Genomic DNA, 24,128 nt, shown 5'->3' with positions numbered 1-24,128 from the left:
TGTGTGAAAAAGTATGTGAACCTTTAGGTTCAGTACCTGGTGGCGCCCCTTTCAGCAGCAATAACTTAATCTAAGCGTTTCCTGTAACTGCTGGTCAGTTTGTCACATCGGTTTTGAGAAATTTTGCCCCGTTCCTCCTTACAGAACTGCTTCTACTCAGTGACATGTGAGGGCTTCCTTGCATGGACAGCTCGCTTCGGGTCCTGCCACAACATTTCGATGGGGTTTAGGTCTGGACTTTAACTAGGCCATTCTAAAAAGGGGAATTTCTTCTTCTGCAGCCATTCTTTTGTATATCTGCTTGTATGTTTAGGATCATTCTCTTGCTGTATGACACACTTTTGCTTCGGCTCATGGACGGATGACCTGACATTCTCCTCTAGAATTGTCTGACACAATGCAGAATTCATGGTTGTGTCAATGATGGTAAGCCGTCCAGGTCCTGAGGCAGCAAAGCAGCCCCAAACCATCACACTCCCACCACCGTGCTTGACGGTTGGGATTGGGTCCTTCTTTTTGAATGCAGTGTTTGGTTTTCGCCAAACATAACGTTTCTCATGGAGGTCAAAAAGTTCTACCTTTGACTTGTCTGTCCATAGAACATTGTTCCAGAAGTCTTGTCGATCATCTATGTGCTCTTTGGCGAACTTCAGACAGGTATTAATGTTCTTTTTAGAGAGCAGTAGTTTTCTCCTGGCTATCCTTCCATGATCATCATTCTTGTTCAGTATTTTTCTGATAGTTGAGTCATGAACACTCACATTAGCCAAGGCGAGAGTGGCCTGCAGATCCTTGGATATTACTCTGGTTGTGACTTCCTGGATGACTTGCCAGTTCTTGGAGAGATTTTTGTAGGATGACCGCGCCTAGGTAGAGTGACTGTGGTCTTGAACATTATCCATTTGTAGACTGTCTGACAGTGGATTGGTGGAGCCCCAAATCATTAGAAATTGTTTTGTAACCCTTTCTAGACTGATGAGCATCAATAACTGCTTTTCTGAGGTCCTCAGAGATATCTTTTGATCGTTGCATGACTTGTTTCCACACACCTGTATGATAAAGACCAAACTCACAAAGTTTCCTGATATTTATATAGGATGGGGCCTCCCAAACTCACACCTGAAGATCTACCTAATTATTTAAATATCTGATTCAAATTATCCCCTTTAATTTCGCTGATCAAACCAGGGTTTCACTTACTTTTGCAAATACACTGACTCTTAATTACTCATTGTTTGTCTTATTCATACATCACTTTATTTCAAAAGACATGGAATTGGTTAATATATTGGATATTTTAAGAAAAGACTGGTTTTGATTCAAGAAGGTTATCGTGGAAAGAACAATGGAATTTCTGTCATTATCATTGGGATTCACAAGCTTTTTCTCGGCACTATAAGGTTACAGCACAAAGCGGAAGTCTCATTAAAAAAAACAGCCAAACTTGCACAACGTGTGCTGAACTAAACTTCCCGAGGCTGCAAAAAGGAAAGCAGACAGCTGCTCTGTGAGGAGCATAATGTTTTGTGTATGTTTGCAGACTATATAATTGAGAAGTATTTTTATTTAAAATAATATGGACATTTTTACTTGCACAATTTGCCTGTCTGGTCTGCCCATATTTCTTACATGCTGTAAAGCTTTAGGCCCCTATTTGATGCCTGTCTCTTCCCAATATTAGGGTATCCTGTTTGAATTGCTTCACTGTATGAACCTCAACTACCTCTACTGGGCGACTGATGTATCCATGCATCCACTTTGCCTTTCAGTGAATAAGTATTTCTGATTTTACTAGCCTTACATTTCAGTTGGTAAATTCCCTTTCTATCCAAAATTCTCCGGTGAACCATTTCAGGGACATATTCAATCATGTCTGGTCAATCGTGTTTATTGAATAAGCCCCTAGTTCTTTGAACGACCTATTTCTTTTACCACCCTCTGTGGTTATGGTGAACTACGGATGTAGCTGAAGATTTCTTGCATCTTCATTCAAACAAATGGAGCCGCGGTAACAACATTGAGCAAGTTTAGAATAAAATCATGGGATTTCAGGAACGTTTGCAGCGAGCGAATTTAATAACAAGGTGCTACATGATTTGTAACTGAACGCAATATGTTCTAGAACTTACCAAGGATTTGTATAGTGGAATCACTGATTACTACTTGATTTGTACTAGTAATTACCTTTCACTTCCAGCTCAGTCAGAGAGAAGGCGTTCATTGCAGGCTGTAAATATAATGATCCTTCATAGATCGTACACAAACAGACACTTTGTCCCTCTGTTGGCTCTCCCTGCTCGTCACTTACATTATTGGGCAACATTTGAAACGGCAAACGATGCAGCTGCTTGAAATATCATTTTTTTTTTGTTAGGTGCAGTGTCTCCATCCTTATTATTTTTCCAACTTAAAATTTAAATACTTCTTCTTATTATTTTTATCTAATAATATAAATATAAGTTGTGAGCACACTCACATGTCTCAGACAGGACTGTAACCCAGCTTTTCTTCATTATCACTTGGCATACAGTGCTCCAACTGCAACTAGGGATTCTGGGTACTGACATGCAGATGAGCACACAGTGTCACCTTTTGCTTCATGTCCATTTTAATATAAGCCCTATAAACGTATACCTGTCGTACTACACAGCTTTTCAGCACAGCCTGGGTTAAAAAAGTGCATAGCCAGTAAACCTATTGACACAGCTGTTTGACCTGTGCTCATTTGCATGTCAGTAACCAGAATTAGGGTGTCTAGATGTCCCAGTTTAGCCGGGACAGTCAAGTTTTTAAAGTTTTTTTTTTTTTTTTGCTGGGAGAAGAGGAGTAGATGCAGCGCGATGTCTCCTCCGGCCATTAGGTGGTGCTGCACTGCTCACAAAGCTTGTCCTCTCCCTGGCTGCAGTGTGCTGGAAATAAGGTGTGTAATTGTGTTATATAGGAGGTATTTTCAAGTCACGAGATAAGGTTAGCGTTGTAGTCGGATTACAGCTGTGTTGGGTGTTTGAGTAAGGGCCAGCGAGCAGGGTTGCCACCGCTCCGGGTTTAACCCACAGACTACGGGTTTTCACCACGTATCTCCTGGCTACGGGTTTATCTTGTTAATCTCCGGGTAGCGGCGGCTCCCGGCATCCTCCTGCAACTCCCGTCAACATAGCTGGGCCGAGTCAAATGGCGCCGCGTTGCCATGACAACGGGACGCTACGTGGCGTTGCGTGACTCCCTTTGCCATGACAACGGATGCTACAAGACCTCTCGGCGTCACGTCGCCATGACAACGCGGCATCGTGTGATGCCTCGGCGCCATAAGGTGTCCCATTGTCATGGCAACTTCACGCCGCATAACGTCGTAGCGTCCCCTTGTCATGGCAGCCATGTTACGGGAGTTGTAGGGGGAGATGCCGGGAGACGCCGCCGGTAAGAGATAAAAAAATGTTACATTTATCTCTGTGTTATCCTTCAGTAGAAGGTGGCATCCCTGCCAGCGAGTGACATTTAGTTGTTACCAACAAATATTGGGAAGCTGATCCAATAATAAACACGAGTTCCTTTGTATGTACTTAAAGAGGTATGATGTCGTGTTAGCCATAAGTACACATGGTAATACCTTATTCAGTCATAATGCTATGAGTAAGGATGGCTGACTAGGGGAATATTTTCTGGATAATACTGGCAGGTTTAGCTAGGAAAAAGAGGCCAGAATACCACCAGAAGCCAGGTTAACATCGGGAGAAGAAAGTTATACCAGCAATGTCAGACAGAACGGATTTCACCAAGATAAATGAATAACGTGCAATCTCTTTGAAAAGAATATCACTTAATTGATGTAACTGCCATTTATCTGCCATTTCTGAATGTAATTAGTATCATATCAATATCTTTGGATAATAAACGTTTCTTTTGTCTGCTAAAAGCTGGAATGCAGAAGTTTGTTCTATGCCACTGTTGAAAATACAAAGACATTTTACATTTTACACTGGGTAAGTGTGTGTGTGGGTAAGTAAGTGTGTGTGGGTAAGTGTGTGTGTGTGTGTATGTGTGTGGGGATGCAATTAGACAAATACTATTATAATATTTATTTTGAAGTAATGTAATTTGTTTTAGTAATAATTTTTTATTGTGTCTTGGTTTTTACTTTTGGAAGTCTGGTCACCCTACCCACAATGCCTGGCTGCAGTGGAAGCGCCGTTTCTTACGCGATAATGAGGAAAGGCTGCACTCTACACTGTATGGTGGAGGGTTTCTGTCACTTATTTTTTTTTTTTACCCATCATAACTTTTTCAATGTGAAGCTGGAATTGTTATCTTAAAAAGAGCCAACGCCTGCAGCAGAGTGCTCACCCGGCAACTCCGGTCCACACTTTCTCCAATCCATGCCAACGACGGCGTCTCCTATCAGAAATAATGTCTTATCTTCATTTTAATCTTCTCAGATAAGGTTCTTTCAGGTTTACTAATGTCACTATTGAGAGGCGTTGAGCAGCCATGTAACCCCTCCCTGCCCGGCTCCTAGGGAGATTACATTTGTGTGTGTTATATATGGCTACCCCGCATGGGTTACCTTCAGTCGGGCTGGATCCAGGCTGCTGGGCGATGAGGTAGGAAGGTTGTAGAATAATGGGTGCCAGGAACTTTTGTAGTGTCACAGTCATTTACTCGTGCCCCCATGGTCAGGGACAGATCATACACATGTTAACAACGTTGTACTGGATTTTATAATAGACATACATGAATACAGTTGTTCCATCAGTGCCCACTCTTAACTCTCAAATGAAGGTACTTTGACTTAGTTGCTCTGAGTAAGTGTGGGAACCGGCTCCCTTGTTGCTTCGGAACCATCATTTGTATTAATCTGGCTACTCTGGGCCACTACAGGAATCCTGGAAGGTGTTATCTTACTTGACCCAATATCTTTCGCCTGTTTTGGAACTGCCACTTCCATATAGACTGCTTAGGAATATTAGTGCTGATCCGCAGGCCCCCGGGAGTCCTCTTTCCTGAGGCCCTCTATGGTGTGCCATTTTCATTTTCATTTCTTATTCAGGACTCCATTCCTTCTTTCAGGGATCCTAAGTTAACTATCCCCATCTACAACATAATAAATACAAGGGCATGGTCTGTACTATTGCTTTATAAACATTACTTATCTACTCTCTCCGAGGCTCTTCTCCTCTTGTCCTCCTGGAACCTAACCTTCTAGAATAGTCCCTCCTTAAATACCCTTCCGTGACGCCAAGATCCCCATAGCAACTCAGGGTGGGGCCCAGCATACAACAGCCATGTTAGTAACCCTTTAGGAGGGGGGTTACACTCATTTAGGTTTTATGTTTATTTTTTAGGAATACAAAAACAGTTTAAAAAATCAGCGACCATTGAAATAAACCAGAGAGGTATAGACAGTCTGTACAGCAAGAAATCATTCAAAATAAAAACATGCAGGAGAACTGTCCCTTTATACGTTACAAACGTGTGTGTTTTTGGGTCCATAGAAATGTTCATTCCCGTTCAGCTGGGAGGCAGACGATCTCTTTTCTTAAGGAACAAGGTAAGATCTTCACAAGGTTAATTAAGCTTAAACTTTGCAGGGCAATATAAATTCTTACGGGTGGAGGAAGTATGTTTATTAAAGTCTCACAGTTGGAAAACTGGTGCTTTACCAGTGCAAAAAAATAACTGACCAGAGTTAATTAAAGGATAATAATCCTGTGTGTTGTTCTTCTCCTGTATTATCCTATGAAACCTCCCCGGAAATTAAAAAAAATGGAATATATTTTGAACATGAAGGATGCCATGAAGGGCACTGATAGAGGTTTCCCTGCCCAGCTTAGTATAAATGTACGTACTGGTGGGGTGCTCTCTGGGAACTATTTAATCAGTTAATATGTAGAGTCTCACAGTATAACAGGGGTTATATTAATGTATCGAGGCAAACGTGGTGCAATCTTGCTCCGTGAATAGCTCCTGATACTATGTGTGTTTCAGGTGCCCAGAAGGTGTTACTGCATAACTTTGCGGGCAGGCCCTCGGCTGCCCTGGAAGGAGTACAAGCCGGATACTACTTCTCCTTTCCCCCTGCGGTCACCAGAAATTATCAAGTAAGATAGTGAAGAACACAGACAAGTTGCAAATTTGACCCCTTTAGGTGTTTACCTCTGTGTCAGTGACTGGGTTTAAAACAATTGTCCCTTTAAACCAGGGCTTGCCAACTCCAGTCCCCAAGGACCACCAACAAGTCAGGTTTCCAGGATCTCTCTGCTTCATCACAGTTGGCTCAATCAGTGGTTGGGTCATTCCGACTGAGCCACTAATTGAGCCACCTTTGCTGAATCAGGGATATCCTGAAAACCTTACCTGTTGGTGGCCCTTGAGAACAGAAGTTGGCCAGCCCTGGTTTAAAGGGACAATTTTATGTAATATAAATATGTAGCACTGTTTCCTGCCCCCCAGAGGGAGATACACAGCCTCTGCTTCCTGTGTGTGGTGCGGATACCTGTTAGGACCAGGAGAGATGAGTTGGATCTGCGGTGGTATGGAGATCAGGACAGGCTTAGGTTCTTTCTGTAGTTCTTCTCATTGGTGTTAGCGCCTCCAGCCGTAGTTGGCTCCAGGTTGTCCAGAAGTCAGCCCCACTATTGCATACTTCTCACTCCTGTCCAAGGACTGATACTTAGACAGGAGTGATAACAAGGGTCTTTATTGTATGGCAGGCATCCACTGCAGATCTCGTTGCAGAGTCTCAGAGGTCCCTGACCTCTGGATGGTGATGGCCCCTGGTCTTACAGGACCTCTGTGGCTGAATCTGATGTTCCCTCAGTCCAAAGACTGAGGGTGAGCACGCTCATCCCGCCATTGGAGAGACTCATAGCTCTCTGCTTCCTCTCTCCTCCAGAGCAGGAACAGGACTGATACTAAATATGGCATTCCCCTAGTTAGGGCAGAAGGGGCGGGCTCATGGTCTATACCTATCCCTGATAGGCTTATACAGGCCATCAGTCACCACCTTACTCCTGTCCATCATAGAGGAGCATGGGTAGGGGTCACAAGCCCACAGATTAACCCCTTACAGCCTGCAGCTAGCAGGATTTGCATAACAGGGTGGGGAAAGATAGGCAGAAAAGACATACCCTGTTACACATAGTTATGGGTTGATTTGTGTGTGTGTGTGTGTGTGTGTGTGTGTGTGTGTGTGTGTTACATAGGCAATGATTTGAAAGTCCTTCTGGGAGTTAAGAAACTAACACTGCAAACTTCGCACGCATTGATAAACAACATTGCCTGTGTACTAACCTGACATTTCTCAATCTGCAAGCGCAACAATTATTGTTCACACAGAAATGACCGTGCGAGGTGTACAGATGTAATTGGTGTGCTGTAGAAAAATTGTATCTGTGCGCCTCAAAAAAGTAGAGTGCGTAAAAATTAGCGAAGATGAACCTGGCGTAAATCCTAAAAAGTCTGTTTGTTAGCGCAGAATTAAGTTATCAACCAAAAATGTATTTGAAGTCGGACGGATGTTTTGTTATTAAAAACAGTATGGCTACTATAAATAATACTACACTAATCATTTTTATTTACAAATACTGTACAAGTTATAAATGAAAAAAAAGACATCATTCTGTTTTTATTATAATTTATATTAATCCGGTATCGAACACGACAATGTGCGTCAAACTTCATTTCAAACAACGAACTATGCGTTGCATGTAGGAAGCGTCATACGTACGACGCACATTTTTATGAAGGTTTCTACTACTTTTTAGCCCTAAAAGTTTGACGCGCAAAAATTATTCCAATATGATCCTGTACATAGGGCGCTATGAGTTTCTGTGAGGCATGTGCAAAATGTGATGAAATCAGGGAAATCGATTTTGTGCACAAACATTGTGAAAATGCCTTCTTTACCAAAGATTGAGACATTTTGTGAAATCTTCGGTAAAAATGGATAGTTTACCTTCTTTGACCCGATACGTTGAACTGACGCATTAAATTAATGATGTAGCCATCCGAATCAAAAAGGGAGAGTCTGGATCAGGAGTGGCCAATTCCAGTTTTTAGGGGATACCAACAGGTCAGGTTTTCAGGATATTCCTGCTTCAGCACAGGTGGCTCAGTCAAAGACTGCACCAACTATGCTGAAGCAGGGATATCCTGAAAACCTGACCTGTTGGTAGCCGTTGAGGACTGGAGTTGGCCGCCCCTAGTGTGGACGATGTTTACAAACAGCTCTACAAGATAGATTAGGTAATGATTGTTAATACCCTACAAAGCATCTTGGCGACTATGGATACTTGTCTTTTTTTAATTCATATAATCCACCTATCAAACATGCCCCCCACCATTATTTCCCTTTGGTCATAGAAAGCGAATGCCCCTTTAAAGTAATGTGCAGAACATCAACAACGTAATAACCAACAACAGTGTACTTCACGGGGCACAAAAGTACCAGGTGCTTGGTGGCCGATGATTAATGCCCGTCAGTAACTTGGCCACTCATTTCCCCCACAAGCCCAAGGTCTTAGCAGCTTTGCACATTAATACATATTGCTCACATCTTGTTTAAGTGCAAAACCCCATGGGCAACACCTGATGAATATAGGAAAACGTAATTACGTCTCTGCTACAGGGCACGCAGTAAAACCACACACCACTTCCAGTCCTGGTTTGGGGCCAAAATGTTGGTATCAAAATGAAAGGAAATAGGCACAGAAATAGTCAACTATATGTTGCATGAAAAAAATGGGCCAATGTTTTCAACTTTAACCGAGAACGGTCTCATAAGACCGAAACATTGGTCCGTGATATCCACATCCGAAATCTAAACAGGAGCAGCCGTGCAGCTGGACCAAACCCCATTCCCAGAAACACCAACGATCAGCAGCCAATTATACCTTTTGTTTCAAATGTGCCCTGGTCCTTCTAGATTGTAAGCTCTCACGAGCATGGCGCGCAGTCTGTGTTCATTTGTTCTTATTTTGTATGTCGTTCTGGTTATGCACTGCACCACTGAATATGTTGGTGCTTTAATAATATTATTTATAGTGTTACGCAATAAGACTTAACAGAACAGGTTGTCAATAGCCCTTCATTCCCTTGAATGGGCTATAAGGCGTCTTTCCAGCACAGGAGTAACACTGTGTTGTAATTATAGCCCATTCACTTACATTGGGAGGTTAGCATGGAAGGTGTTTTATGGAATAGCTTAAAATGACGTTCTTCCTCAATCCCCCTCCTGAGGACACAGGAGAAGCTATTAAATCCAAACACAAACACAGCACACACTGGTAGCATTAGATTGTAAGATATTTGGGGCAGTTGCACCTTTCACCGCTCCATGTTTTGTTTCATGTGTTGTATCATACTGATAAAGAACACTTCTGATCACATTCACGCCTAGGGTCCTCCCCAATATCAAACAGCATACAGCACTTCCACTGAAGCCAGGGATTCTGGGTAATGGGCAGTCACAGTGCCTCACTTTTTGCGTCTCTCCTTTAACTTTGAGCCCTTAAAAGCTGTGTAAAAAAGCAGACATACTGAAAGGAATCCATATTAATGTGGATGACAAGCAAGTGACAGTGCTTATTACCCAGAATCCCTGGCTGCAGTGAAAGCCCCGTACGCTGTGTGATTATGGGGTAAGGCAGGTTTGGGGACCTGAGACATGAATGTTTTTATCATTAGGTGGGAGATCTGTCACTTTTACTCGCCATAACTGATGTGTACCACTTAGGGAAGATGAAGGGAATCGTATGTACATCTTTATTCATATAGTGCCCATCAGCACTTTTACAAGACAATACTGTACAGGGAATAAGTGTAACAAAATCAGACACTAGGAAAGAAAATCCCTGACCCATAGAGCTTACAATCTAAGGCCCGGACCATTGTGCCTTCGCTCGCGCGGAGGCTGTGAAGTCACCCGCGGGGGGGAGAAGATGCGGCGACCAGTGAGGGCGAACCAGCTCCGTGACGCCCCTCGGCAAACCCCCATGGCCAGGTAAGCACCCGCTCACTGACCAGCCTCCGCACGGTCGAAGTTACCATGGCTGACACATATAAATAAAACAATGCAGCAGCATATTCCCGGCGGTGAGCCTGGCTGCCCCCCCTCGCCTCTCTCTCACCCACACGCTGTTCCTCAGCTCCTGCTCCCTCCTGTCCTGGCTCAGCTGCTGCTGGGTTTCCAGCAGCATTGTGTTGAATTCCGCGCACATCCCCATCACCTCCTGCACCAGCCGCTTGGAGAAGCAGCGCACCCTGCAGTCCCGGTCTGCCGGCCCCGAGCACCCGGGACCGCTCTCACTGGACGCCCCGGCCTCTCCCGCATGAGGAGGCCGGCAGCTCTGTATCGTCTCCGGGTATGATCGCCCCGAGCTCCCCGCGGACTCCTCTTCGCAGCCCTTCGCGGTCCCTGGGCTGCCGGCGGCCTCTTGTATCGCGGACTCCTCCTCGCAGCCCTTCGCGGTCCCTGGGCTGCCGGCGGCCTCTTGTATCGCGGACTCCTCCTCGCAGCCCTTCGCGGTCCCTGGGCTGCCGGCGGCCTCTTGTATTGCGGTCCCTGGGCTCCCCGCACTTTGCTGCGTAGAGCCGCCACCGGCGGCCGGCTCCTCCCGGGCGCTCATCGGCGGCCGGCCGCATCCCGGACTTGCCGCCATTTTCCAGATTCCAAATACCCCCCCGGAAGTGTTCTTTCCAACCCCCACCGAAGGGGAACTCCTGCAGCCGCACATTGGTTCCGCTGCGGCGCACTGCGATTCCCGGCTCCGCTTGCCTCTGCCCTAGAGAATACACGTCTTGCAAGAGTGCCAATGCTGCGCCAGTGACCACATATAATAAGAAATAACACGGTCATAGCAAGAGTTTAATTCAGCTCAGTTCTGTCGCCACACTAGATACCGGGAGTCGCCATCTTGCTACTCCAGGAACAGTTACTGTACAGCCATAAATCCATAACATACTCCCCACACCTAAAACTCACCCAAGTAAAACACACTGGACATTATTTTGTTGTTATTTGTCACTGCTACACATATCTGGGTCTCCTGAAATGAGGCGGTATTAAGCTCTGTTAAAGTGTAGCAAGATGGCGGCCAGTGCATGACGATGCGGCCCCTCTGCGCATTCCGCAGCCTCATTATGACGTGTATCTGTCTGAGGACAGAGAGCCGACTCTGTGCACAGACATCTGCACCTGAGACAGCAAGCAGCCGCCTGTATGTACGAGCTCAGGAGCCTGGTGGACTGTCACTGCCACCTCTCTGCCCCAGAGTTTAATGATGTAAGAGCAGGCACAGCTCTGACATATGGGGGTGTGTGCAGGCACAGCTCTGATATATGGGGGGTGTGCAGGCAGTATATGGAGAGAGGAGGAGTAGGAGGTGTGATACCTTTTGTATATGGAGTATTACATGAAGCAATACAGGCAGTCCTCGGTTATCCAACGGAATCCGTTCTGGAAGTAGCGTTGTATAGTGAAACCGTTGTAAAGTGAGTCCCATGTTAATCAGTGGCAGTGAGCGTTGGATAACGCATTCCGGCGTTGAAAAACGGCCCATAGGGTTGCATTGTAAAGCGTTGGATATGCCAGCGGTGCGCAAACTGGGGGGGCCGGGAGATTGTGCTGGGGGTGGGCGCGGGCAATTGCAGAGGCCCCGCGCTCTTCCCCATGGCATTTAAATTAAATGCCGGGGGATCGCGTGAGGCCCCTGCAACTGTTTACTTACCGGGATTCAGCCGTCTGTGTTGCACCATGTGACTTGACGTCACACGCCCACGCAGTGGGCGAAAGAAGGTAGGCAGGGGGGCGCGAGAGCCGGGGGCAGAGTGACGGGGGCGCAGCACAAAAAGTTTGCGCTCCACTGGGATATGCCATTTGTTGTAAAGTGAAACGTTGGATAACGAGGACTACCTGTATTGCTATCGCTGATAATAGGAAGATATTATTGGCCCCAGAGGCAGCAGTTGATACATCCTATTATATACCACACCTGCTGCGTGATCATCTTGCAACACGTGCGCCATTAAAATGTGCCCTGTCTGAATTGGCATAAACCTCTCTGGCTAACAGATCTTAACCCATGTAAGAAACTTGAATAACAAGTTAATCTACCTTTTGGAAGCGATAGAGATTTTGTTTTATTACTAATGTATTTCAAGGTACATTTTGGTGTCTTGGTCTGCACATCCTGGCCACACTGATCAATGTGGTATGTGAGGGACATTAGTGAGATTTCTGACTTAACCCCAAAGGGTTAATCTCCTATTGAGTTGGACTGGGGATGATGGATTTGTCAGGCAATGTGTGTGAGGCTCATCAATCTATGTCTACATACGATATCACAGAACTATGGGTTTAAAAGAACATATGTGAACATGTTTGTAATTTGTTGGTGTCTGTCTTTGTGAGCTGTTATATACACACACATTATCTAGTGTTTTCCATGGATGGTTTAATTGATTTTCAGGTGCTAAGAAATCTTAGATGGTTTATGGAATATAGTTAAAAGAATTGCAATGTGCCGTGTAATTGATTAAATAGGACAACCTAATAAAGAAAAATTATTTTGCATACAGACAACGTTTTGTATTTAAGATTTAATTCTGTTAGACTTTAACAGTAACAATGTATGCTTAGTTATAGAACACTTCCAATATAGTTTGTTAATGTGTTTGAATTGAGTTTTGGATTTTTTTTGTTTTTGTATAGGATATTGACAGCGTTTTGGCAGAAGCAAAGAAGGTATGTAGTTATTAGTTGCTGTTTGACACATTTTAAATGGCCCTGCTTTGGGGTATGTAATACTTGCATCTTTGGCTCCAAATAAGAAATGTTTCTCTTGTATGTGTGTGTGTAGAATGAAGGCTCTCCCTGTCAATTGTCAGGGATATATGTGAGTAAAGATACATTTGAGAACCACTGTTCTTCACACCCAAAATAAATACAAATTATTACAAGCTATCTTTGTCTTAAAGAACATAAATTGTATAAATGTATTAGATTAAAGTGTAAATTAATTAGACTGTAAGCTCCTCGGAGCAGGGACTCCTCTTCCTTAATGTTACTTTTATGTCTGAAGCACTTATTCCCATGATCTGTTATTTATATTATCTGTTATTTATTTAATTACCACGTGTATTACTACTGTGAAGCGCTATGTACATTAATGACGCTATATAAAGTCATACAATACAATTACATTCTGCCCATGAAAATGGACGAGTTGTGCTGCATAGATTAATGTGATCAGAATATTCACTTTTACATACAGTATGTAACGCATGCATGTGAATAATTGTTATCCTATGCTTTTTATGTTACTGGTTTCAGGTGGGTCTTCTGGCTCTTGTTGCAGTTGCCGAATATTCAGGAGAATTTGAAAAAATAATACAATTTTGTAAAGGGTATGTTGAAATGTAGTCATCATTCTTATTTGAATTGCCATGTGACCGGAAGCACGCATACCATATACATATCACTTGTCTGACGTTTCCTGCCCTGTGATGCACGCTGTTTAGGGTAAGTCTATAGTGGAGGAACTCATGGCGTCTGTCGGACAAGCGATCTGTTGCCTGTGATCCATAGCGATGTGGAGGCGTGGCCGTGACATCACGCGAGCGGTTCGCCCTTATTGGCTGAACCGCGCATGTGACCCCGCTGCCACGCGACAAAAACAAAATTGGATGAAATAGAGAAGCCTTCTCTTGTTCGCGATGCGCGTGCAGTCGCGATCACCATAGACAAGGCCTTAGGCCGAGCTCACTGTGCCTACGTCACGACGCAGCGATGTTGCTCATCCCCAGCAGACTGAATGACGTGACTTGTAGGCGGGTCCCAGACATGGGTAGGGTGTTCCTTGTGCTTACATTTCACTCATTGGCTGGCGAAATACACGTGACGCGGCTGCCGCACAAAATTACAACTTGAGTTGTCTCCCTCAAGTGCAGCAGCGTCAACGCTGAACTTCGCCACCAGGAGTCGTTTATAGTCTGAAAACTCTGATGCAATAGCATTAAAGAGTGCCGAACGTGCGCACGCACAGTGAGCGGGGCCTTATAGTGGCTCTGGTAACCATGGCACTGACTTGGAAGCAGGTTCAAATCCCCATGTGATCTTGGACAAACCAATTCATCTCCCATCAAAATTAGATTGTACAGTGCTGCGTGACCTTAAGAAAATCAATATTATTATATAAATATATTAAATAGGCAATAGGTTGCCTAAATTCTCATGTACTTTCTAGTCCAATAAATGTTGGGTTCCTGAGGCTACAGCCTACTCCGAAGGCCTCGTCCATAGCGACCGCGCGCACGAACAAGAGGCGGCTCCTCTATGAGGCCGTCAATAGCGCGATGAATCGCAGCAGCATTTCCGGGAAGACAAGGTTTTTGTGTTTTGGCGCAACGGCCGCGTCACGTGGGCGGTTTAGCCAATGAGGGCGAACCAGTCTCGTCACTGCCACGCCATGCCCTCTGTCGCGAGCGATCTGAAATCCACACCATGCGCTCTGTCACGTGTGCGCCTGCACTATGGACTTGGCCTAAGAAATGTGCTCCTGGTCCCCTCTAGGCAACAGGGGCTAATGGGTCTCCTAATAGGCAGCACAATTGAAGTGAGCGACATCCAAACCGTGATATTTATCAGAGATCCGCTTTCCCTTGCTAACAGTAACACACATGCAGGAAGTGTCTGACCAAGGGAGGCTAGCGATCTAGATTAGTGTATCTTGACCCCAAGTGAAAGTGGGGATGTTGCAGAAGCTGTTAATGGCGATCTGCGCTCAGCTGACAGCGACTCTGGCATTTTGTTGTTGAAATGCATGAAACATCAGTCCGCACGCATCACCTTTTTCTTTACTTTTATGTTTCCTTGCTGTTAGAGACTTCTTCTCGCCCTTTCCAATGCTGTTTTTATTTTTTAAATCTGAAGCTCCGTACAGGAGATATAAGCGTTTGAAATATTGTGTCCGGTAGGTTAAAATGAAGCTCTCCCCAGAGCCCAGTCTGACCGTGTTACCATGGTAACCTCAAAAGTCAGAGATTAAAAATATATATATTTAAAAAGACCAAGACATGCTCCGGGGGGACAAGATACTAACATTTCTATGAGTTAAACTCTTTGCTGCTTTAAGTGAAGAAGAAAGAAAAAAAAACCGCTGCTTTCCAAGCCAGGAAAAAAAGCTTTAGAAAAATCACTGTTTATTTCACCTTGACTTTTGACTTCAGTTTTCTCAGTTGCTGACCCAGTGAAACATTACTATTTGTAGGCACGAGGGGTTTGTCTTCCCATGCCTAGGAGTTCATCCAGTACAAGGGATTGCACCAGAACAGCAGCGCAGTGCCACCGTAAAGGTAACAAGAGTTGCTATTATGATAAAGTAAGAGTGACCATAATGCTATATATGTGCTCCTATCAGTTCTGCACATCTTTACTCAAAGCTGGTTTCATAGCGGGAAATAGATTCCCACGCGTGTTCGGTTTAGTAGACGAAGCTGTAGAGCAGGGGTGGCCAACTCCAGTCTTCAAGGGCCACCAACAGTTTTTCAGAATATCCATGCTTCAGCACAGGTGTTTTAAGTCAGGGGTGCGCAAACTTTTGGCCCTGCGCCCCCACCCCCTGCCTGCTCAGCCCCAGTGCTCGTGCCCCATCCCCCCCCCCCCTACCTGCTATCCGGCGTCATGTCACATGAAGCCGTGGTGACATTTGATGTTGTGTTGCCATGGCGACACGTCGCTCGAAGCTGTCGGAGAGAAGGTGAGTTACAGAGGCCTGACGCACTCCCCGGCATTTAAAATCTTTGGGGAAGAGCGCAGGACCTCTGTAACTGCCGTGTCTCTCTCCCCCCCCTCCTCCCCCTCCCAGTTGTCGCACCCCTGGTTTAAGTCATGATGAATGAGCCACCTGTGCTGAAGCGGGGATATCCTGAAAACCTGACCTGTTGGCGGCCCTTGAGGACTGGGGTTGGCCTCCCCTGCGTAGATGTTAGGATTACTCCATATTGTTATTCTGTAACGTGAGTTATCTATAATAATGCTGCAAAATCTTCTGTAATCCACTTCTACATTATTGAATTTGACTTGTGTATGTGAAAGGGTTTAATACAATGCAGCCATCCAGCTGACTTACCGCCCCACAAGACACTAAAAATGAGCAATAACTCCCCAAAAACTGTCACAGTGCACCTCAATTACGCTGCCACCACCAAGAATAATTTCCGGCCTTAACCTCAGGAGTCCCAGGTCCCCTCTTTACTGGAAAAATATGGAATTAACACAAAAATCGAATGTAGTAAAATGTGTCTGAAATTGCAGTTAATCTCTTTAAAAAGGTACTGGGTTCTATTAGAGTCCAAAGACAAGTACTTATTAAATGTTAGATTTAACATAACATAAAAAGTGTACTGTGCTTGTTACAAAGACATGCAAAATCTAAATGGAGACCGTTTCCCAAAGTAAACGGGGATAGAAGCAGAAGACCAATACATTACTGATGAATGATTTTGGTCCCTCCAAGAGGTCGTGGAGTTGGAAATATGAGAATTCTGATTTGGTTCTCAAAATCATTCTTTTAAACATCAAACTTTGCCTTTTTGTGACTGGGGCTCATCTCTCACTGATCAATCTTTCGTGACATTTATGGCTGATGTTACCGGGAGAGAGAGAATGATGTTAATATAATACCTTCTAACTCTCCCTGTAACCAGTAGATTAATGCTTCTCACATCATTGCATTCGGATAATTTTAACGCACACATAGACGTCTGTTTTGAGCGCTACTTCTAATTTTGAGAGGGAAGCAAATGATCTGACATTGGCAACCAAACGGTGCGCTCGCAATACTCCCCCCACCCCTCCTCGTTATCGGACATAAGCTTTCCGAGTCCCCCGGCCCCGGAGTAGCCCCACCTCTATCCTCCCACCGGCGGAGCTGTGGGGACACAAAGTAAGATGGGAGGATATCAGAAAATGTGTTGGGGAGAAGAGAAGCTTGCAACCGCAGTATGTGGAAGACCATTGGGGAGGCCTTCATCCAGCAGTGGATCGACAAGGGCTGAAGATGATGATATATACACACAGGGCTCGACAAATGCACTCGCCCACTCGGTTCTAGTGAAATTCCGTTTTTAAGATGAAATTCTTTTTGTAAACAGGATTTAGAAGATGCTCTGCCTCTGATAGAGTTGTATAAAGATGAGTTGGTGGCCATTGGTGAGGTATGAATCAGTCACTCAATACTTTCTTGGATCTTATGGACAACGTGTATAGTTGGTGCTGGTCACTGAGTAATCCTCTACTTCCAACAATTTCCGATTAGCACAGGTCGTACTGGATGAGAAGCATAATGCAGTAATACACTGCACATTAACTTGTTCAGGGGTGGGCAACTCCAGTCCGCAAGGGCCCCCAACAGGTCAGGTTTTCAGGATATCTCTGCTTCAGCACAGGTGGTGCAGTCTACCACTGAGCCACTGATTGAGCCACGTGTGCTGAAGCAGGGATATCCTGAAAACCTGACCTTTTTGGGGGCCCTTGAAGACTGGAGTTGCCCACCCCTAAATGATATCCTACTTGCTGGGAACAGTGATAATGCAAACTAAAGGGAAATGAATGGCCGAGGAAAAAATATATAGCCGTATTTACTAAGCAGTCTGGAAATCAGCTTACAGCCCATTCAAATCAATGGGAAGTAAGGCACATGCGAGCCTGGGAAGTGCCGCACAGCAGAAGGCAGCTTAGTAAATATGACGCATCATGCAGAAGCAAATAGGGTAGAAATAACCATCTGAGTGACAAGAGTGGACCGCACATTAGACAGAAGTGACATAGGACAGGGCAGACTGACTTAGAACCTGATAATACACCACATGTTACACAGAGATGACTGACTAGAAACCATGATAATAAACAGACCATAGAACAGAAGTGACTGGGAACGTGATGACACAGCCTAACTACCGCGGCACATAATCTGTATTTCTCATGGCAATCGTGGTAATACACAGCCATATTAGATTAGTCTGATAAACATCACCCAAGGACAGGACTGGCACGGAAGTAGAACACCTTAGACCCCTATCCAATATGCTGTGAAGGTGTCTGTCCCTCGCTCTGGAACACTTCAGCACCATTCATTTGAGGATAAAGGTGAGATCTCAGCATATTAAGTGTAGGGGCCAAAGTGAGGTTTATGCTCAAAATTGTTGTCTTTATTCAGAGCAACTGAAAATCCAGCCATGCTTCATTGACATAAAAAATACAGTAAACTACGTCATGTGAAGGTAAACTCCTTAGGCAATAGGAGGTATTCTCATGAATACCAAGTAATAATACCAGCGCATCTATTCCTAATCGTTCCCTGCAGGTCGGGCTGGACTTCAGCCCACGAATCGCGAGCACAGATGATCAGAAAGAAGACCAGAGGCAGGTGTTCATCAGACAGATCGAGCTGGCCAAATGCCTCGATCTGCCACTGTAAGGCCTTTTGAATAACACTTATTATCTTCTCAGCCACATTACCTTTGGGTAATCAGTATATGGAACCGACACTGTGGTCCTGTGAAAGGAATGAGCACCACGTTTGTTTATTTAAGTCACACACATTGCATGCCTGTCTCGTTTAACCCTTTGTGTGCTGGAGAGGCCTGCAGCAAATGGTTCTGCTATAGGTTGCAAGCACCTCTGAGACTGGCTGGATTAACGGACAAAAATATGCAGTGTTTGGTGTAGAATTAATTATTCCTACACACAGAAATTGAGGGTGCACAGTGCACTTCTTGTTCTGTTACTTGACCCACATCCTAAAATGTTTTTGGCAGGATTTCACCCCAAGAGTAGTTGCGTTGTTGATTGAAGTATACTTGTACAGCACGTTAGAGTTGATATTCACTGCATGTATACAAATCATGATTATTATACTTCGTTAATAGGGTATCCCGTGAGGATATCATCTGCATTAGTGAACCTACGAGTAGTCTAATAAAGGCACAATAATGTAATATGGTCCAGCTTTTCCGTTGTGAATGTTTTGCCACGTTGAGTAAGACGCTGTAAAGAGGTGGGAGGTTAGGTCTGCATGTCCCTCAACACCGGGCCATGCTTTTAACCCCTGCAACACTGAATTGCCGTACACTTGTTAAACTTCTTTTTATGACACAACTAATTGTATTATATTGGGTGACTGCCTGCAAGTGAGACAACACTTACAGCATTGAGCACAGACTTACCCTAGTGTTCCAGTTTGCTCTTTTCTTCCCCAGGAATGTCCATTCTCGCTCAGCTGGGAGGCCAACTATTCAACTTTTAAAAGAGCAAGGTATGGATTTGTATTTGTCTCGATAGTTTGTGAGTTGACTCGTGATTTTGTTGCTTGAACTTCATCTCGTCTGCCCTCCTTTGACTCTGTTATATTGTTTACTGGTTAAATACAATAATTATACATGTTGTATGAAGTCAGGAAAAGCACGAGTCACTTTACGTAATCGTTTTCTTTTCCTCGTGCATCTTTTGGTACAAAATGACAATGTTTGGTAGAATTTAGAGTGCATTGTAGTGTATGCAGTACTGTCAAATAAAACGTACCTACACAAGTCCATTGTCCCAAAGAGCCTATAGTATAGGGTTGCCAGACATCCCGCATGTATACAGGATTGTGCCTTATTTAATTGACTTGTCCCGGTAAGGTCTGTTGGGATGCATAACTGTCCCGTATTTTAGTGCTTTGCCGCGAAATACCTGAACTTAAAATGACTGTAATTAAATTTGCCTTAAAAACATAATAGATTTTGAGTGTAATAGTTTTTCTCCCACCGCTGCCTGGTAGTTCAGAGCGTCTATGCCCGTCCTGCCAAGCGCAGCGATGATAAAAACCAAAGAGTATAGCGAATTTAATTAAACGAATAATTATGCCAAAACGCTGGTGTACGCTGGTCGACGATTATTCTAAACGGTGGGATTTTATTAAGAAAGGGAAGCTGAATGCAAGCTATGCAGATGCATTTTTAGCATCACGCACGGCGGTAAGTCAGACATTTTTACTACACACCGCTACACGCGAGCATACATTAAGTGTATCATCCTCTGTGGCAGGATGTTAAAAATCTGTTGACAGTTATTTTGTAAGAAAGGACTCATAAGAAAAACTAAAGTTATTAAAGCTGAAGTGACCGTGGCTTTTCAAGCTATGAAACATCATCACTCCTTCAGCTCTACCGATTGCGTCCGTAAACTGTGTGCCGCTGTTTTTTCTGATTCTACGGTCGCTAGCAAGTTTTCTTGTACTAGACCAAGTCAACAGACACTATAAAAAATGTATTAGCCCCCACACAATGTTAAGCATTGTGTCAAAGACGTGATGGACTCACAAAACTGTGGAATATCTATTGACTCAGATAACTATAACGCTGATTTTTTTCCCCCACCAATTATTGGCTCTATTTTGCCCCTGAGAAGGAGTCAAATTGCTGTGTATGTTCGTTGCCTAATGAAACATCAGGCAACAAACTGCTGCGAAGTTTAGCAAATGCACTCTGCAAAATGTAGATATTGATTTTTAAAAATGTGTTGCTGATGACGTGAACACTCATTTTTCTTACCACTTGGGGCAACCTGCATCCACCTGAGGTCTGAAAGTGAATGACAATGACTTGTTCGGTTAATTGGACATTCTGAATCACATCACAAAAGAAGAGTAATGCCGGAAATCGGAGAAAGAAGCTGCGCCAGGAGAAGTGGGCAAGTATTCTTATGCCAACTGAATCCAAGGAACAATTCTCTGACTTGCTACTCATCTGCCAATGTATATTCAGTATACCTGCACACACGGCTCATGTCAAGCGCATTGCTTCCTTAATGAGTGTCCAATGGAGTAAAGAAAGATCGACTGGACGTATCTGCAGTGGAATCCATTCTGCAGTGTTTAGTGTCTATAATCCTATCGTGCAACGAGTTGTATCACTGTGTGCTGCACAGCAAAGAGTGGCAGAGAGATGCAAAGAAATATAACTAAAGAGTTTTTTTTCATATTGTTACATGCAACGTATTTGTGTTTGAATGTGAATAACTAAATACCATATTGGCCCGAATATAGTGCGGCCTGACACATAATACGACCCTACAGTTTTGAAGGTGTTCTACACGAAAAATGAAAGGTGTTAGGCTGCGCATGTAATACCAGTACAGTTTTCTGAAGGACATTTTTAGGAAAAACCACAGCACTATGTTCGGGCCATTACGGTAGATTTTATAATATTTTGCATAGCAACTTTGACGGTCTGTCATTAACTCATGAAGACGTCACACTGTCATACTGGATTTCGGCTTTCCGTGTTAGAAAAACATAAATCTTGCAACCCTACTATAGTATCATTGTTTGTACCCGAGTTACAGGGAGATAAAGGGATCTTCTCACGGTGAACGCATCTTCTGGGAATGGACTGATGGGGAGTTATTCATTAAACTACGATAGTGCCGATCAACTTCTACCACACAAACTCGCGTTTGACTACAATGGGATGTTCCATGCAATGGTGCCCCGATCGGCACAATTGTAGTATTGCAGTTGAATGAATAACCCCCATAGTGTTTCAGTTGATCTGTGCAGAACATTACGTGCAGTGTCAGAATAGTACGAGTAGACTGATTTGGTTGGTATTGCAGGCGCGGAGAAGGTCTTGCTTCATGCATTTGATGGCAGGCCTTCGGTTGCGATGGAAGGCGTTAAGGCTGGTTACTACTTCTCCATCCCACCCTCTATCATCCGAAGTGAACAGGTAAAATGGGTTAGCAAGATGCTTCTTAAATGTTACACAGGGGACTGCAACTCCACCAGTCTGGATTGGGGTTTTTTTTTTGTCATATATTTTAATAAAGGAAACTTGTGTACTATGGGCCACATACATTTTATTTATTTCTAAAATGTTTTACCAGGCAGTAATACATTGAGTTACCTCTAGTTTTCAAGTATGTCCTGGGAACAGAGTTACATACTAAGCAGTGTTAACATTCAAGGCACATAGTCAATTCATTTGAATAACTTGGCAGGGGTGCGCAAACTAGGGGGCACTAGATTTTCCAGGGAGGGGGGGGGCGCGGCGGTTACAGAGGTCCCGCGCTTTCCCTTCCCCAAGACATTTACATTAAATGCCGGGGGACCGTGAGTGTCCTCTAACTTCTACTACCTTGTCTTCGGTGACGCATCGCCATGGTAACCCGGCGCCAAATGACGCCATCGTGTCACATCACTCCAGCTCTATAGTTTAACACTGTTTAGCAAATCTGGGCTGAATGCCTTTATTTTAAGCCTCTAGCAATTTTAAAATGTTATTTGATACATTTTATAAATGTGAGACATTTTGTGAATTTGAGAAATAGTATGTTGTCTAATAATCATTTAGACATGTCCGGTATAACATATACAAAAATGTATACTCCTGGACCGCACTTCTAAACAAATACTAAACCTAATGGATACTCGCGTGAGAAGGACCTTCCGGTTATGTCCACAAACCATGAGTCATACGTGAGCCGCTGACATAGGTGTAAAATAATATTACATGCTTCAGAAAACGACGAAAACATCCTTTGTGGACTGAAATAAACTGGATTGCAGAGAGTAACATGTATTGTATTTTTTATAATTTATCGTCCTTGAATGATTTCTTGTTTCCTTTAAGATGCAGAACCTTGTGAAAAAGCTGCCCCTGGAAAACCTGTGTTTGGAAACGGACTCTCCTGCACTAGGACCGGTAAAGCAGGTACACTTACAGGACGCTCTGTTCTCATCTTGTTTTCATATGTTATTGTTATCATTTCCTTGTAAAGCACCAACATATTCCACTGCGCGGTACAATGGGGTTACAGAGTAATGTATATCAGAGGTGCGCAAACTGGGGGGAGATTTTTCGGGGGGAGGGGGGGGGAGGCGGTTGCAGAGGCCCCACACTCTTCCTCAAGACATTTAAATAAAATGCCGGGGGATCGCGTGAGGCCTCTGCAACGTCCTTTACCGTGATTCAGAGGCTTGGTGTGGCGCCGCTGCGTCATTTCACGGCCGTCACCATGGCAACGCGAGGGGTCACGTGGCATGACCCCGCAGCGGCATTTGACGCCGGCAAAAAAGTTAAGGGGGGTTTCGAGCACTGGGGGAAGCAGGCAAGGGGGGGGGGGGGCACAGCTCCAAATGTTTGCGCACCCCTGATGTATATTACAAAAAACAGTTACATACAAGTGAGGGCAAACATGCACAAACAGATACAGAGAGGCGATGAGGGCCCTGCTCGTGAGAGCTTACAGTCTAGAGGGAATGAATGTCACTATATTTATGGAAGAATTGCCCACCTTTCCAGTGTTTTATGGCCAAACGTGATCGAAAGATAAATATAGTGTAAAATCAATAATGTGGCAGCCGATTTAACATATCATCTGTTCCCGGGAACCTGCAGTGGGGTTTTAAAAATATTAGTTTGTGGACTTGGAATATATATGGAGGCTTATTCTCAAGGGTTTAAATCAACCGGGTGAATGCAGTGTCAAATCCAGCTAAAGCTTTCATCAAGATAATGTCCCATTCTACAACAGCAAGCATAGGTCACTTAACTCATCAAATGGCAGACTGATGAGGTTTTTGTTAATGAAATCTATTAAGTATTTTTACCATAATAATGATTTATGTTAGACATGTTATTGAAACCCTCTCTTCTCAATGTCTTTTCTAGGTCAGAAATGAACCAAAAAACATTCTGGTTTCTGCTGAATATATAGCCACGTTGAAAGCGATCTCACTGGGCGAGGTTATTGAGGTCACAACAAAGAACGCCTTTACACTGTTTCCCAGGTTACTTCAAGTTCCTCACAAATAAAGAACGTTTTTTAAAAAAAAATTAATGTGTGGAATTATTAAAAGCGCGTGAGTTTGAGATCGTGGTCAAGAAACAGAGGGACAGGCTGATGGTTAACACGTGTGTGTTAAAAAATAAAATAATAGAGCGGGGATCAAGCCAAAAAATACAGTATATAAAAAGGGATGGAAATAAAGATCCATTCCATACTAGAGGAGGCCATGAATTGAATAATGGTGAGTTCCACATTAGTAAATAAATGAGTCAGAGCAAAGAAGACCTTCAACTGGACTGTA

General features: G+C 44.0%; 1 protein-coding gene across 4 annotated transcripts; it reads left to right on the top strand.

Moving 5' to 3' along the window:
• Positions 1–120: 120 nt before the first annotated feature.
• Positions 121–23,868, top strand: LOC142492733 (putative deoxyribonuclease TATDN3). Of its 4 annotated transcripts, XM_075595666.1 has the most exons (12): positions 121–3,980; positions 5,490–5,545; positions 5,983–6,095; positions 12,707–12,739; positions 13,328–13,401; positions 15,264–15,348; positions 17,149–17,211; positions 18,360–18,469; positions 19,255–19,310; positions 21,653–21,765; positions 22,669–22,749; positions 23,710–23,868. In XM_075595666.1, exons 1-12 carry the CDS (start codon positions 3,937–3,939, stop codon positions 23,851–23,853), a joined length of 972 nt encoding a protein of 323 aa, XP_075451781.1. In that variant the 5' UTR covers positions 121–3,936; the 3' UTR covers positions 23,854–23,868. The 4 variants fall into 4 exon arrangements, with proteins under 4 accessions (XP_075451781.1, XP_075451780.1, XP_075451782.1 ...); XM_075595665.1 differs by lacking the exons at positions 121–3,980; positions 5,490–5,545; positions 5,983–6,095 and adding an exon at positions 10,234–10,358; XM_075595667.1 differs by lacking the exons at positions 121–3,980; positions 5,490–5,545; positions 5,983–6,095 and adding an exon at positions 10,726–11,278.
• The last annotated feature ends 260 nt before the right edge of the window (positions 23,869–24,128 follow it).

Source organism: Ascaphus truei, chromosome 4, assembly GCF_040206685.1.
Source record: "Ascaphus truei isolate aAscTru1 chromosome 4, aAscTru1.hap1, whole genome shotgun sequence".
NCBI lineage: Eukaryota > Metazoa > Chordata > Amphibia > Anura > Ascaphidae > Ascaphus > Ascaphus truei.
Note: the sequence above shows the minus strand (reverse complement) of the source record. Positions and strands in the feature narration are given on the sequence as shown.